We start from the raw sequence: 16595 nt of genomic DNA on the forward strand, positions 1-16595 counted from the left end.
AGAGACTGTACCAAATACTGTAGCAGATACTTTCTCTTTTAAACATTCTCCCATTGTCGTTGCGGACCCATGGGTTTCATTAGTGTCGGCTTTAAAACAACAATTCTCATTCCCACTCCCACATTCTGGTCCCAAAAGCTTTCAGTGGAGGAGGAAACAACACTTGCCTGAAGGGTACGTGCATATGAAATTTAACTCTGAAAAAATGTGTGAATTCTACTCTCTGCTCTCACTTCACTGCCTCTAAGGAGTCGGCGGAATTTGACCAGGCCTGATGTGGACTTTTGTCTTTTGCGATTCCCAAAAAACTGCAGAACAGCGTGTTCCAACTTGAGGACCCGTTGATTTCTAGCGAAAAAAGCTCTTGAGTGAATGAATACACAGACCTCTGCCAGGAAAAAACTGTGATCACAAACACACACACACACACACACACACACACACACACACCTTTTATAGCAGTGAACACCTGTGTTATGTCGGAGCCTGTAATTGTGTTCTCTGGATCTGTAGGGTTTTGATTGCTGCTTATGCACCCAGCAGGAGATATAATGTTTATCCACCCAGAACACCTTGCATGTATTTCACAAATGCCTGAGCTCCCCAAGTTGAAAGGTGATCTACTACTTTGTCTCCGCTGTTTAATCAGATGATTTAGGGAGATTTTTTGTGTTTCGGTTGTTTTCTTCAACTGGAAAGATATGAACTACTGAAATAGCAAAGAAGCGGACAGTAGGACAGCAGCAGACTGTGATTGCCTAGCAACGATTTAAGCACGCTTCAACAGTGCGAGTCTTTGCAGATTTTTCAAAACAGGAGAGGGCGACAATTGTTTTACTGTAGAGACTTAATTGCGTATCCATTAAGAATTAATTTCAGTATACGTTATACCGTACTCTATGTAACACACCATGGTTATGTGCAGACTATTTATAGGTCAGCTTAAGGGTAAGAGGTAGAATCCTCTTTATGAAAAGATTCTGCACGTGAATATGCAGTAACTGTAGACGAGGGACACGCTTTTGGCGCCGGAATCCCTCTTGTTTCATTTGCTTTGTTCAACCAATCAACATTTGAGTAGACTTTGGTAGTCTGCAGGTAAACAAAAAGTGCAATACATTGACCAAAATGAATCTGCTATTACGTTTTTGATAGCTGTGAATGGAGCTTAGCCAAAACGGCACCTGGATCTAAACCAACCAACAAAATGTATTACTTTTTGTGCGGCATACGTCTGGCTCTTGAGGACTCATCGAGACCACGAACAGTGAATGGAAGATGGAGTGTCCGTGTGAATATTGACTGACGACACCGAAAGCCCCAAAATAATGGCTGTTGCCCTCAGAGGCTAATTGGTGGTCAGATGATCGCTGATGGCCTCTGAGATTTGGAGCTGGGGTGAAGGGGTTAACTCTCATTGATCAAAGAGGACTTTTAAAAAAGCAGATTAGAAGTATGTAGACTGGGTAGCACATTTAAATGTTTGTCTTAATTGTTGTATCGTGTGCGCACATCCCTTATACATCCCTTATTCCTCAGACTTTGTGCTGGGGTATTTTCAGAAAGCTTTCAGGGAATCTAGAGCAATCAGATATTTTACCGTTGGACAGGAGGGGCTGAGCTGGATCCAGAGGCCCTGCCCACGAGGCTGACTTATTCAGTATTCTGGGGACGTGTGATCCTGACCTTACTGTTGCATGTCCTTGGTGCATGCAGAGCGCAGCAAATGCCTTTTTGGAGGATTGCATGCTCCAACCCATTTTAATGTGCCTTTTCATCCACGGCACACTCTTGCTAAACCCCGCAGCAGGAGGCTCAGAGCTAACATTTTGATTATAAGAATGATCGAATTAATGCGGCTGAAGTTGACACTTAATGGATTAAGGTGGTCGGAATTGTTGAAACACATAAGGCTGATCTGTGTAAAGACATCCTAAACCTCTTTATTTGTTACACTCCCAGGGAAAGGCTTTTAAAGTCTAACCTTGCTAATCCAGTGCAAAGTCTAATCTATTGAAAAGAGGGTCAAAAACAAGCAAACAACAAACACCAGTGCGACCAGACAGTATTGAATGTAATACATCAAGATTACCTTCCTCTGGATTGATTCCAAATAGTCAGTGGCACGACACTGTAGGGATCCTGGGTTGTCAATGTCAAATCAACATTCTTGTTAAGTTGGGAGCTAACACAAGAGGTTCACTCTGCAAGATATCTGCAAATAACACATTTTCATAGTGTTTTATCGATTTTGATTTTACAGCAGGCGTTTAATTTTCTTTGGTATATTAGCAGAGCACACCTGAGCTAGTCCGTGTCTTTTCAACATGATGTTTCTCTTGTTTTGACATGTTCACCCTTTTGTTCTATAGTCCCTTTCCTCTAAACACAAATACATGTCTATTTCTATTTCACTTAGCACTCAACACTTGTAGGACTCTCTTTCTTGCCTTAACAAATTGCCAAGTTCCAAAACCTCCTCTGCCGCTGTTATGGGTAGAATAAGCACGGACCACAATCTTTTCATGTCCCTGAATTTATTCGTTCTCTTCTCCTCTTCATGCCACTGAATCCAGCACTCCCACTAGAGCTTCCTCCGGTTGCTGTACTGCACACGCTCTGTTTACATTTATATGCATTTTTCAGCACTTCCCTCCTTCTCGCATCACTCCCACAGTTCAGCTGGACATTAGGGCTCCAGGCCATGTTTAAGTTTTCACAATAAAAGAACAGTGAAGTCCAATGAGGAATGCACAATTTCTGTTTGAATCACACCTAATTTATTTTTTTATGATGCAATGTGAATTATTCCCATTTGTCATTACCGCACTCGCCTCGAAACTGGAGCCAATTGGAATTTGTAATGCATTAACTAAAAGCAATATCGCTGTCACAAAACATTAGCTTCAATGATGGTAAATGTATTTTGTTCAAAGTGATATTAGGTTCATTTTCAAAAGTTATTGGATTCATTTTCCAACCTAATAGGAGAACCCTGCTCGTCCATTGTAATTATCCAGAGCAGTCAAGAGGGACATTTGACAGTTAACATTTGTCATCTGCTCTATAACATATATATATAGATATAATATAGATGCTATGAACTGAGTGGCAACAATACTTAAACACATGCAAATTAGTCTAAATGTGTATAAATGTTACTTTGGTTGATCCAGTTGATAGCTTCAGAAAAAATCGAAATTACAAAAGATCAGTTCATCAGCTCCTTTTAATATCATTTAAACAAGAGTTCAACAAATAGTAAATGATGATCACGTCTCCATCATTTAAACAGTGTGTGCATGGGGGGGGTTTAAGCAGAGCACTGATCACTTTGGATTTATAGAGTGTAACAGAGTTCATCTGTTAAACCAGTCAATGGTTTATCAAATGTTTATGAAACCCTGTGAAACTCTGGAGGGGATGGTTTGTTGTCATACGCCCGGGTGTAGAGCTGCCCGGTTGCTGAGTACTCTTCATGTTATCACATAATATACCAAAGTACACTTTTACAATCACAGATGATTGATGTGGGCGGATTCCTCAAGAATATCACGTCTAGTAATTTAGGAGTTGTTTTTAATAACATGCTATATTTAAAGCCTTTGTGATGGAATTACTGATATGTGCTGACAGCGTTATGCATCCTTGAAGTGACTTCTCACTCCCCTGCCTCTGAGAAAATGTAGAAAAAGAAAAATAAATAGTCATGTTTCTTTCACCTCCCATATATGTGTCATGTACCTCTAGTAAATATAAATATTGTTTTACAAATACCTCACCAGTTTATTTATATATTTGAGGTTGTTACTATCATGTCATTATATGTACACTTAAGCAGTTGAATCTCTGATGTTATTAATTATCCATCTATCTATCTATCTATCTATCTATCTTCCACCTTCCATCCATCTATCATCTATCTCTCTATCTATCTATGCTTTCATATTATTTTTTTGTTAATTATCAGATACCTTTATCCCCAGTTTGTGATGTAATTATTCTACTGCAAAAAAAAAAAAATGCAGTTATTATTTTATTTTAAGTATTTTTGTGTTGATCTTTTTGTACCAATGCATTTTCCTGGTGGGCTAAAGTAATGAGTCTTGTGAGAAATCGGCCAAACTGTGTCACGTCTCCTCTACTGTGAAGTGGTAGAAATGATGATCAAGAACATTCATATATTTACACAGCACCGCTGCTCAGTAGCAAAGGAGGTGTTAAAAAATGATAGTAAACGTATTGTGCTGCAGACTGTCATTGCCCTTCGTAATCAGTCTTGATATGAAATGCAACATCAGTTTACCTGTGGTTCTGCCAGTTCTGGGGTCAATACAGTTCTTCTTGGCTCTGACACATATCTCTGAACGTGGATTGAGTTGATGCTTCCTTATCTTTGAACATAAGGATATTTGAACAAAGCTCTTTAAATGTCAGAAATTTTAATGCAAAAAAAAACAACATTATTTTAACAGGCCTTTCCTTTTCTCTCTTTCTCTCTCTCTTTTTACCCTGTGCATCCCTCGACCTCCCTTCTTGTGTTGGATCCGACAGGTAAGTGCATCTGTTTATATTTACTTTGAACCGCAGGGCAGGATTAGCTCTTACACATTGACTGTCAACGTGAGAATATTTTCCAAAATGGCATATTATGAATTCATTGCACCGGCATGCATTTAGAAGGACTGTTTTGTAAACAGTGAACGCATTTCCCCTTTGCTCAGCTGACACTTGGAGAATGGGGCAATTCCATTTTATAGAGCCAATCTCATTGGCTACTGGAAAGATGCCAATCTGCCCTCAAAGATAGGGAGAAGAGGGGGAGCACGGAGAGCAGGTAGAATAGCATTTATTCATCCTGACACTGATCAGATAAATGGGAAATGATAAATGCCGGCTATTTTTACTTCCCCTAACCTGCGTTAACTTTTATTCAAGAAGAAACACAGACAGCATCGCTGCACCTGTTAACCTATGAACATCTCAAAGTGAGTGGGTAATGTGTTTGGGTTGGAGTTTTATTGGAAACGGTCTGAATTTGAAAAAATGAACACAATTCAGTTATACCGGCGATGACTCATTTAGCATCCATGGTAGACAGGTTGCGGTGATGTCTGTCTGCTGGGCAAACAAGTACACACTCATCCGGTAAGACGACAAACAAAAACAGGCTTTGTTTTTTAAACCAGTTCCTGTTATACACTTTTTATTGTCTTTGTGTTTGTTTGTTTAAGGTCTTTCAAAGGCTGCCTGTGCCAACATCTAACACTGTGAATCTATATGTTCATTTGGGAAAGCCTAATTTATAGTTGTTGAAAAGGCCACGGTGTCCTCTGAGTAGCAATTTGGCTGATATTTAGGTTTAAAAAGCAGCCTGTGAGGCTTCATAATGATATTCAAAAAAATATGATTTGTTGTATTTGTTTGTGTTAGTTTCAGTCTTCATCAGCGTACTTCTTTCTTACAGCCACCTAGGGAAGAGGTAGATTAATAGATTAATCGTATTATTTGTATTGATATTTATCAGCAGGAAATACAGACACACACAACGTACACAAAACATTGTTCTCTATTTGAAAGCTGAATTTCCCTTGCATCAAGTTAAAGACTTCTTTGACATTGTAATTTCATATAAAATTCAAATTTTACATGAATATTTATGTTAATTAAAAGTTAAGCAAATAATCTAATATCTAGTTGTAATACATATTTAATATAGTGCTATTCTGCCACTTTATTAATATATTCAATATACACAATTAGCTTCAGATCCTTTCACTGTTATCTTCCATTCCCATGATCATATCCAGTATTTGCCCCTCATGCTTGCAATGCTGGGACTGCATAGGATGTATTATTTTGTGTTTGTTACAATAAGGTGAAGTTAATGTGAAATTTCATACCGTTTTTTATCGATACACAATATTTTAATATGCTCTTACACTACACAATCAGAAATCTCCTACATATATGTTTTGGATTGCTATCTCTTTGTGTGGCAGTATGTGGTCGACACATGTCTCAAGGCGTATTAATAATATGATTGTAAAAAACATACATGATTCCCACACATAGTATTGCTGTGTGTTTCAATGGGGTCTATCTGTAGAGGTATGAATAGCATTAACGGATGAATAGAAAATCCTGCTTCCAGTCCTGAACAAAGCTTTGCACATCAACCGACATTAATACTCTTAATATTAGGCGCTGACCCACATCTGCTCCTGTACAGATTTACATGGAGCCCCAGATGCAGGCTCAGCTGTTACCATGTATTGTCTCACACACTGACCCTGAGGTTTTGTGTAGTAAAATCTCAGATATAACATCAGGAATCCAACAGAGCCATGGCAAGTTAAGAAAAAGCACACACTCTCATGGTTATAATAACAATTGGAATAATAATTAAATAGAAGTAACAATGGCCACCAGTTCCCTGTTCCTCTTCCACCCTCTGATTCAGGGTAATGAATATTCAGCTGCCAACCTTGCCCCGTTCTCAAGCCAGTTTGACCTTCCACAGCAGCCTCCACTGCTCTACCTGTGCGAGTACGAATAATGACTCCTCAGCCATTATTATTAATTCAGTGTTTCTTGAGGATAATGTAAATGAAGCCGCGGGCGTAGCGAGGTGAGGTCTGCCTGCAGAGTTGGCCCCAATACTGAATATAGTTGTGTCTTATTGGTCTTGTGTCCAGTTTAGTTAAGTAAAATCTCTTATTTGAATAGGAGAGACATCTCTTTAATATAATGTGTCAATTCCATTCTCTGCCCTCTTTTAATTAATTATGAGGTTGTACGTTTACAGCAGTGTTTTGTCAGCGGCTCTCCCTGAATGCAGTGCAGCAACATCACACTTACAGCAGGGACAGAGAGAAACGTTCGGAGAGGAGGAAGAGAGAGGGAGGGAACGGTAAAAGGGAAAAATAGTGTGTCAGAGTTTTTGGATTCACAGATGATGTTGATGATGATTAGAATATTGATCCCAATAACCCACCTGTTATAAAAGAAGCAGTGGAAAGCCACCCACACACTGTCATTAGTCATCACCGGCTCCTTACTGCCTACTGCAGTACATGCTGCCACCCATGATTTAGCTCTCCATCCGGTTATGAGGGGGTGTTAAGCTTGAATTATGCAGCACAGTCCCAGTCCCAATGAGAAGGCAGAATGCTGGCCAATCGATACCCCTCACAGGAAGCCAGGTTAATTTATTTTTTAAGGATCTCTTTGCGTCTCTAAGGCCCCCCCCAAGTCCCCCCCAGTCCCCCTCTTTGCTGCAGGTTGTGATGCAAGCTATTTCCACAAGATCTGCAGAGTGATGCTTGGTCACTGACAGACACACCACTGCACCGGTGAAAGGATCCGTGCAGAACATTCGGGGACACTTGCATTAACACACCATTTCTGTATGCTGCAACACACTGTTTTGATATTCTGAATCTCTATTCTCTGTGTTCCTGATAATTTTCGATGTGTGAAGCAGAGTCACGTCCCTGACACGTCTAGACGAGGTGCTTGCTGATTGATAGTGAGGATAGACTGTGTTTGCAGGGATCTGGGTTTGCAACAGCCTGTACAGTTTCAGTCTATACTGTCTTTCTGTGGTTTGTGTTTGACCTTTAGCTCTGACCCACGCCTCATGTTCTGCACATACAGAATGATGCACTTTTTGTGCCTCACACCCCCCTCCTGCATTTTCTCATTTTATTGCTGGGACCTTTTACTCTCTGTGTCAGTGACTCCCCACCTACCCCACTCCTCCTCTCTATTGCACATATGTAATCCTAGATGTCACACTTTTTTCCTTGGTCTGTTGCCCTCATGTACTTCCTGAAATTAGCACACATGTCACTGCATGAGTAGGAATCCACCACATCCTTAGGTTTTTACACATATTCTACAAAACAGAAGATGCAGATCTATTAGTGTGGGCACTATATACATACAATCCCTGTGGTGCATATACTCTGACTGACAAACAGCTGCAGCTCTGCAAAGTACAGAACAAACGTCACACGTTCTTGCCCAAATCCTGCTACAGGATGCAGAGTCTCACACTTTACTTCGGAGTGAAAAGTGATCTGATTCATTGCAAGACAGTCACCACAGCTCCATGTCAACCACTCATAGTTGAGCTTTTTTCTTTCATTTAGAAACATATCCCCTTCAACCACGAGTGCACAAGTGAAAATCCAAGGAAGGGATAAATACATTCGCTTTTGCTGTGATCATTTTGGTTACCACTCATCGTTATTGATTTTTACTGAGCATCATCAATCAAGGCGTTTATAATGGATGCTGTCTGAGAGCACATATCTGCCCTCAGGGAATTATCACCCCGGGATTAGGTCAAGCAGAGATTTGATCTATTGTCAGTGAGATGAATTGATGTTTTTCTCCACGTTTGCCGTGTCTCACGGACGCAGGGAGAGGAGAGGGTAGATAGAAAAGAACGAGAAAGGTGAGGAGGGATAGAGAGAAGTCTAAAGTAGTTTAGCGTCAGCCTGCAGGACTCAAAGCTTTTAAAATATTCAGGGCCATTCTCCATCACCTTTTGCCCCGGTAGCTTGTTTAAGAAAAGAGTGAAATGAAATCAATAGTGCCTGTACTGGCCTCTTTGCCAGGCATCATCCAATATTTATACAAATGAAGCCTCACAACCTCAAATTTGCCCTGCAGCCGCGTGTTTATCGGGCTATTGGATGGGGCTGAGAATTCGAGACAGAATGAGAAGATGAAGAGAGTAAAACAAATCTCTGCTCCCATCACGGTGCCCTGCCATGCATAGTGTGCTCGTTTGCATTCACATGATTCTCTCGATTATGATGAACAGCTATGTTGGGGCTTGAAGTGGGACGTCCTTGGTGCCATGAATGAGAAATGCATCGTAAATCCTGCAAGGCAACGTTTAGCTATTACCCCTAAAACATGTAACCCAAGAAATACCCACAGCGTTAGTTAACTTCGGCGCTACATGCTGTGAATGCAGACGCCTAATTCAGTCAAGCTATCTGCTAACAGCCAAATATAATGAATGCATTTTAGGTATTATATTTCACTTTGACAGCAACACGTGTCTTCAGACATTGCTCACATTATGCCTTTCATCTTTCATCTTGCATAGGGTCCTTCCTCAGACACTGGTTTGATGTTAATGATCGCTACGGGGTCCAGATGGCTGAAGCAAGTTTCACATGAATTACTATAAATAAGCATTTGGAAGTAATATGTGTGAAGACAACCAACCAACACAGTTGTGGGCAGAGACTCGCACACACGCACACAGAAACATGTCTGTGACGACTCTCAGTCATCGGGGTCATGATATTACTAAGTGCTATACGGACGCAACTGGACTTCCTTGTGGTCGCACATTATAGCATTTGGAATGTGTAGCCTTTTTATAACACTTAGAAATACAGCCTAGTCATAGTTTTGGAAAAGTGTGATAAATGCCATGCTGAAGGCATTTAAAAGGAAGTATTTTTTAAATAATATATACTATAACATTATACTTATCCTTTGTATTAATACTGTCGCATGTAAAACATGCGACAGTATTGTAAAAGTATTGTAAAACATGAAACACATGTAAAACATGAAAAACTACCTCTTGCAATATTCCCAAAATATTAAGAAAATGGCTTCAATTGAGTGCACTCAAGTGCAAACAATAAATTCCCAGCAGACCCCTCATACTAATATGGACAATTAGTACGAGGCAGGATTTTACCTGGGAGAAATCCTACAAGCTGTCTGAGGTAGAGATTAATATGTAAATCCTGCGGCTCACTTTGTCCATCCCTTCAGGGTTTGTAGATCTTGTGATTTCAAGAATTAACTCAAATTTAATCAGTAATTTGTAAGAGCTTGCAACTTTTTGTCCCTGCAATGCCTCAACAAAGTGATGTAAAATAAATTGCCCTATTATTTATCATTTTTTAATTTGAAAACCACTGATAATTAGCCCAGTTCAATTAGTATTGATCCATGACGTCATCAAAACAATTTTGGTTGGATAAATTATTTCCCGAAGGACCTTAGAGCCTTGGCACCAACCATGTCTTACCTGTTGTTCTGACCCTTCGTCCCATTCTGTTCAAACAAAACCAGCTGCACCAGCGTCCTGATAAGTATCGTGTCGTATTGGAACTATTTAATGATTGTCAATGAGTTCTTGAAACATTTTTATTCCTGCTGACTTACAAGTTGTAAACATTATCTTAATTTATGGCAAAACAACACAAACAAAACGCTGCAAATTGATGCACTGAGTTGTTTTCAGGAAAGCTGCTGCAATTTCATCATATTGATGCCACCCCTGCTGTGGAAGTTGCTAGAATATGGTGCAGAACAGGAAGAATGCTGCCACAGTATAAGAATATGCACACTAGAGAGCAGTCTGTTCCCTCTTTCTGCAGAGATTCTCCATCTTCCTCACACACGACACCCTCCTCCTACTCCCCACACACACTGCTCATGTCAGAGGAAACACAGCATCTGTCAGTGCACTAATTTACCAAATTAACACCAGAGCAAGGATATATATAAATTCATATATATATATAGATATCTATATATCTATATATATATATGTATATATATATATATATATATATATATATATCGAGAGAGAAAGAGAGAGAGAGAGAGAGAGAGCTCAAAATAGACAAACACTGTAGATCACATGAAAACACAGTGAATAGTATTGTAAGTGCATAACCTCATTGAAGCTGGCTTGAAGCTGTTTTGATTTCAATAAGCGCTAAAATGACTGTTCAGTCTAGTGTGCTTGAATCAGTAAAAGGAGGCGTCACTCCTATGTGAAAGCCAAAAAGGGGAGACACAATGAGAGACATAGCTTTAGATCTTTGACACTCTGCTTTCTTTACTTGGATGGTACACAAATAGTGATATAATAATATGAAAATATGCTTAGTGATTAAGATGAAATAGATCATTTGAATCTATTCAAACACAGGCAATGGGAAGGGGGGAAATAAACTACACTGATAGCGAGCCAACACAGTGAATGTTAAACAACAAATATGAGAGATAAAACAGAGAGATCTAAAATTCAGACCATGGATTTTACATTGGTGATGAGATGCAGATATCCCTCTGGCCTTTGTTTTTGTTCTGTATTTCATTTTTATTTTTTTGGTTCGATACACTGCAGAGACATGGATTTTCAGTCCATGAGGGCGAATCCTGCGTCTGTTGTCATTCACCCTCTCTGACAGGCTTCTCACATACAAATGAGTTTACTGTGAATAGCAATTCATTTATTTAAACATTTTTTGTAGTTTACAAAAGAAATAGATTATCTTGTTTCATTTTTTGTCCACACTTGCACTTCTTCTTTAAACATATTTTACACAGACATATTTTTACATTTTAATCCAACTTAAACAGTTTTTTTTTTATATTTTAGTTGCTCGTCAAATATTACCATAATACAAATGGTTGTTTTCTCTTTTTTCTTCTTTTATGTGTTCCCAGTTTATTTTTAAACAATAATTATATGTCCTAAGTAGAAAGACACTTTAAAGCTCAATTATCCATCCATGAGAAAAAAGCGATGTACTCCTCTCTTTTCTGTATAGCATCAACAGGTCCAAGAATTATGTGCCCGTTATGCCCTGTGGCCTCAAATCAGGAGAGGATAGCAGTAACAGTAAATCCACCTTGAAATAGTCAGCTGCATAAAGCACACTCCTTCCAAATCACAGTGAGATGCTGTGTAAAAAGTGTCCAAAAGATCAGTTTAATCCTTCAGTCCTGCAGTATTCCTCTCCCCGGTGTATCCAAAAAAGGGATTTACTGTATATCCAGAAAATCACAGTTAATGACGCACTCACAAAGCAGGATCACACCTCACATTCCCGAGAAGGTTGCTGTTGGCAAGTGCAGGAGCCATATTCATTGATGATCACCAGAGCTCCCTCAATGTGGTTGGGTTTATAGTCAACATAATACTCCGGAGTGGAAATTGCAGCCATCTGCTGCATGCTTTGCTTTTGCTTCTGCTTGCGACGCTGGCTGCTGAAGCACTGCCTCAGTTGTCTTATTCCGGCAGGAAAGCATTTCCATGCTACATACAGCATGAGCACTATGATGAGAAAGGAGAAGATGAGGGCCATGGTGCCAGTCACCACCTTATGAATCTGCATGGTGCTCTCCAGGTCATCATGGCCCACTGTGACAGTGAAAGAACTGGTGACCACTTCACTGCCCTCACCCTCATAAGGATTTTGAGTAAATGGGCCCAGGAAAACAGAGCCACCCTGGGCCAGATCCCTTGTAGAGGCGTACAGGCCTGCTGTAGTTACTTCCATTGGGGGAACCTCACATAGCTGAAAAGCATAGACAGCATCCAACACATCCTCGCCCTGTGCAGTGTCGGGGCTTGAACACAGCAGGGAATTGTCACGCTGGCCTCGGAAGGCACTCAGCCAGGAGGCCAAGGCACACATGTTGCGACTGCACTCCCAGTCATTCCCTGCCAGGGTAATGCTGTCCAGAGAAGACCATGAATCCAGGATCCGCTGGTCCACAGAGGTCAAACGATTGGAGTCCAGCATTAGAACCTTGAGGTTGGGTGCACTCTCAAACACATGTGGCTCAATGTACTCGATTTCATTGGCAGACAGGTCAATCTTCTCTAAAAAATGCCATGTCCAGTCCAGGGTATTTACAACAATTGTAGCATGATTGTTGTGCATGTATAGAGTACGTAAAGAGATGAGGCGAGGGAAGTGGGCTAGGTTGACTTTAACCAGGTCATTGTGCTCAAGATGCAACTCTGTTAACTTGAAGAGGCCAGCGAAGGAGTTTCGAGCAAGACTCTGTAGTTGGTTGTATCCCAAGTCCAGAAACTGCATGCTCCGGCAGTCTTGAAAAATCCGCACTGGCACAAATTTTAGAGCATTGTAGCGTAAATGCAAATTGCTGAGCTTTCTAAGGCCGTGGAACAGGTCGGGCTCTAGCGCCTGCAGCCTGTTGTAGGAGAGGTCCAGAATACGTAGGTTTGGGAGGGGCCTAAAGGTGCCATTTGGCAGACTCTCAATCCGGTTGCTGCTCAGGTCTAACTCCTTCACACGTCTTAGCCTGTCAAATGCAGCCTCCTCCACAATGTCAATGTTGTTGTGATCTAAGTAGAGCCAGGTGAGCTGTGACAAACCATTCAGTTGGCCTTCACGCAGCTCGGTCAGGTTGTTCTCTCTCATGGACAGGCCCATGGCACTGCTCAGATTGCGGGGAATGTCTGTGAGGTTGAGCCCCTCGCAGTACAGCAGCTTGCTGTCGCAGCGGCACAGCCTCGGACAGACCCCCTCCACCAGGGGAACCATTCTCAGGAAAATGCCCAGTGAACAAAGTATCAACCCAGGGGGCTTCTTCAGCGGCCACTTTAGGTACAGTCCAATTAGAAGGAAATCCATTAGCATAAATATCCAGGGATGTCACCGAGAAAATGTCCATTGAACCACTCTGGATATTGTTTTTGTTTGTACCTTCACATCATATTTATCCTAATAAATGTATTAATTAATCCAGTTTTTGTATTTAAGTTGCAGGCAGTGATTTGATATTTTTTAATTAGGCAAACAAGGGAATCCTTGTCAAAAATACAAAGGATCGAAGGCAAGTCCCTGTGCTTATGTCAAAAATCAAGCAGTAGGTGGAGAGTAAAGGGGGTTGGAAAAAAAAGACGTCCTCACTGACAGATCTTATTTAAAAGATTCCTACTCACCCCTTTCCAAAAGCTGACAATCTCCATTCAGCCTCTCGCTTTGTGCCCCGACACTAATTATGTGCGAATCTAAAAAAGACCCCACTGTGGTACAAATTCTCCCCCCCTCCCTTCTCCCTTTTCAGTGGACACCAGATCCTTGGCAGGCTTACAATGTCTTAGTTCTCCTCAAGTGAAAGAGCCAGAAAGAGAAGGAATTCAAGTATCTTTCAGCGTGATGGTAGGAAGTGCAAGTTCCCCTGTCTGCATGCATGAGCTCTGTCTCTTTAGCTCCTCTGCAGTCCTCTGCTGCAATGATCAGAGGGGAGAAGAGACAACCAGAGAAGAAGAAAAAAAAAAAGACAGACCAAGGAAAAATCTTTTGAAATGTCTGTTTTGCTCTGTTCTTCTCCCGCTTTGCTGCTTAAGTTTCAGATCTGTCAGCACGTATTATCGTCCATCTCTGGTAGCATCACTGATTTGTGAGGTTTAAATCCAGTCAAGCGGGTAATCATGCTTTCAGTGACGGATGCAGGGAGAGAGAGAGAAAAAAAAAAGAATTAAAGAGGTGAACGCTGTTCACTGTTTTCTTGTGTAACAGTATTCCGTGTCATCTCAGTGGCTCATCCCGGTTAAGAAGCCGCTCGTGTCCCCTGTAGCTTGCAGGTCTCCTTCCATCCCTCGCTCTCCGGCTGATTTCTCCGCCAGCTGGAAGAGGCTGCTGACGGCTGGTGCTGGTAGGCAGGCAGGGCGGTAAATGTGGGAAGCGAAGGAGCGCGCAATCCCTTGCAGCAGACCAGTACTCTGACAGCGCATGCAGAAGCGCCTTCTGTTCACTGAGTGTCGTAAGCCACTCACAATTCAGAGTTCTCGCTCTCTTTCCCTCACTCTCTTGCTCTCTTTCCCTTGATCGCTCACTCACTTGTTCATGCCGCTCCCCTCCTCTTCCTCGGTCCCTCCCCTCTTCCCTCTTCACTTTTCTCTTGCTGTGTTTTTCTCCGTGCCTGAGACATTTACATATTCAGAATGGGCCGGGCTTAAACCAGGAGCTTTAATGAACCCCCCCACCCACCCACCTCTCTCTCTCTCTCTCTCTCTCTCTCTCTCTCTCTCTCTCTCTCTCTCTCTCTCTCTCTCTCTCTCTCTCTCTCTCTCTCTCTCTCTCTCTCTCTCTCTCTCTCTCTCTCTCTCTCTCTCTCTCTCTCTCTCTCTCTCTCTCTCTCTCTCTCTCTCTCTCTCTCTCTCTCGCTCTCTCGCTCTCTCTCTCTCTCATTCCTTCTCTGACTGTAATGAATTGGGCCATATTATGTCTGCCTCCTTTTCCTTTGACGTCGCTGTGAGAAAGCAGTTTTCTAATTTCAGAGTTGCAAAATAACATTCGTCCATTGAACAAAATGGGTGTCCAATATTAGTTCCACCCCTAAAGCATAGAAACCTGTTCATGTTAACAATCCAGAGAGGCTGCAAATAAGACATATAGGAAATATTGCAACTAAAATTTAACATCGTCTCTCTCAACATCAACCCGGTCTATATTCACATAAAACATGAAAGTAGTTAATTCCAAAAATGATGTCACAATTTATTATATTCATCACGCATATTATATGAGCACTTCTTTATATCATACTGTATAATGTCTTGTGTAATGACTCAATCTGAGTCTATTAAGATTCAGTGTTTAGTCTTCCTAAACATAAAGGCTAGAGTATAATGAGTAAAGACTGGAGTATGACATTCCTCATTAAATCAAACAGTCCTGTGGCCAGCCATTCTGTACCATTGTCAATTATAGCAAGGCCATCCATTCTGAATACAGATGTGATTGCTCGCAGCTGTACTCATAGCCTTGTCAATGCTCTGCCATTGATTTTCAAAGATATTGAGCTGTGACAGTTTCTTCCATTCCTCAAACCAGCCAACTTTCTTACCATCTGCAGATTTCCTTTTCCTTGGGATTATTGCGTCTTTTGTAAAGCAGTCTTGTTTTTCCTAAAAAGGAATTTCGAAGTGAATCGAAGGAAATTCACAAAAACAGGTTTTAAAGGTCCAGTATGTTTAAGATTTATGTGAGAGGGATCTATTGACAGAAATGAATATAAAATAATCTTACGGGTTGTTTTCAATAATGTGTTCCATCTAAATTGTGGTTTTATTTACTCTAGAATGGGTCCTTTATATTTAAATACTTTAAATAATATATGTATGTTGGGAGTGGGTCCTCTCTATGGAGGCTGACATGTTTTTTTACAGTAGCCCAGACTGGGCATACTAAACAGCTTTGAGTTTATATGACAACTGAAGGCCACCACTGGTTCTCTTTCATGTTTGGAAGGGGAGGGTGAGGTGAGGGGTATTCAGCTGCAGCATGCAACTTCACCACTAGATGACACTAAATTATACCCACTGAACCTTTAATGATGTCCCTTTAATAATCCAGGTGCAGTTACTTGTCTATAAAGGTAAACTAGTTAAACTAGTTAAAGAAATTAAAAATAATGATGAATCTTATTTATAAGTTAAATAAAAGAATGATATGCTGTATAATTTTGATTACTTTGGAACTGGGTCTGTCCTATAAAACTTTATGATAAAAGCTTGCCTGGTTTGTGTTTCCTAATCATATCACTGTGTCTGGTCATATGCTCTGCTTTAGAGTAAATTGCTGTAACAAGGGTTGTAAACTTTGTTTTACTCTACTGATCCACTATATTATATCTAATCTGCTCTTTGAAATTATACTATATCAAAGTCGGGAGAGTGAGAGTGTAATAGGAAACCAGGTAGTGAATAAGGCCGTTTTAATTGCATCCCATCAAACCAATTGTACCACAGCTACCACTGGATGGGGACTGCACCA

At 40.8% G+C, this 16595-nt stretch overlaps 2 protein-coding genes across 2 annotated transcripts in view; one reads left to right on the forward strand and one right to left on the reverse strand.

The window, feature by feature from the left end:
- ctnna2 (catenin (cadherin-associated protein), alpha 2) overlaps window positions 1-16595 on the forward strand; it is a 276055-nt gene that overhangs the window by 159205 nt on the left and 100255 nt on the right. The window lies entirely within an intron of this gene.
- On the reverse strand, window positions 10602-14548 carry lrrtm1 (leucine rich repeat transmembrane neuronal 1). Its single transcript, XM_062386985.1, has one exon. It carries the CDS (start codon window positions 13449-13451, stop codon window positions 11874-11876), a length of 1578 nt encoding a protein of 525 aa, XP_062242969.1. The 5' UTR covers window positions 13452-14548; the 3' UTR covers window positions 10602-11873.

The sequence above is a fragment of the Platichthys flesus genome, chromosome 5 (assembly GCF_949316205.1).
Source record: "Platichthys flesus chromosome 5, fPlaFle2.1, whole genome shotgun sequence".
Classification (NCBI taxonomy): Eukaryota; Metazoa; Chordata; class Actinopteri; order Pleuronectiformes; family Pleuronectidae; genus Platichthys; species Platichthys flesus.

Coding starts and splice junctions, on each gene's coding strand:
- lrrtm1 (XM_062386985.1), bottom strand. CDS start 13,451: ATGCTAATGGATTTCCTTCTAATTGGACTGTACCTAAAGTGGCCGCTG.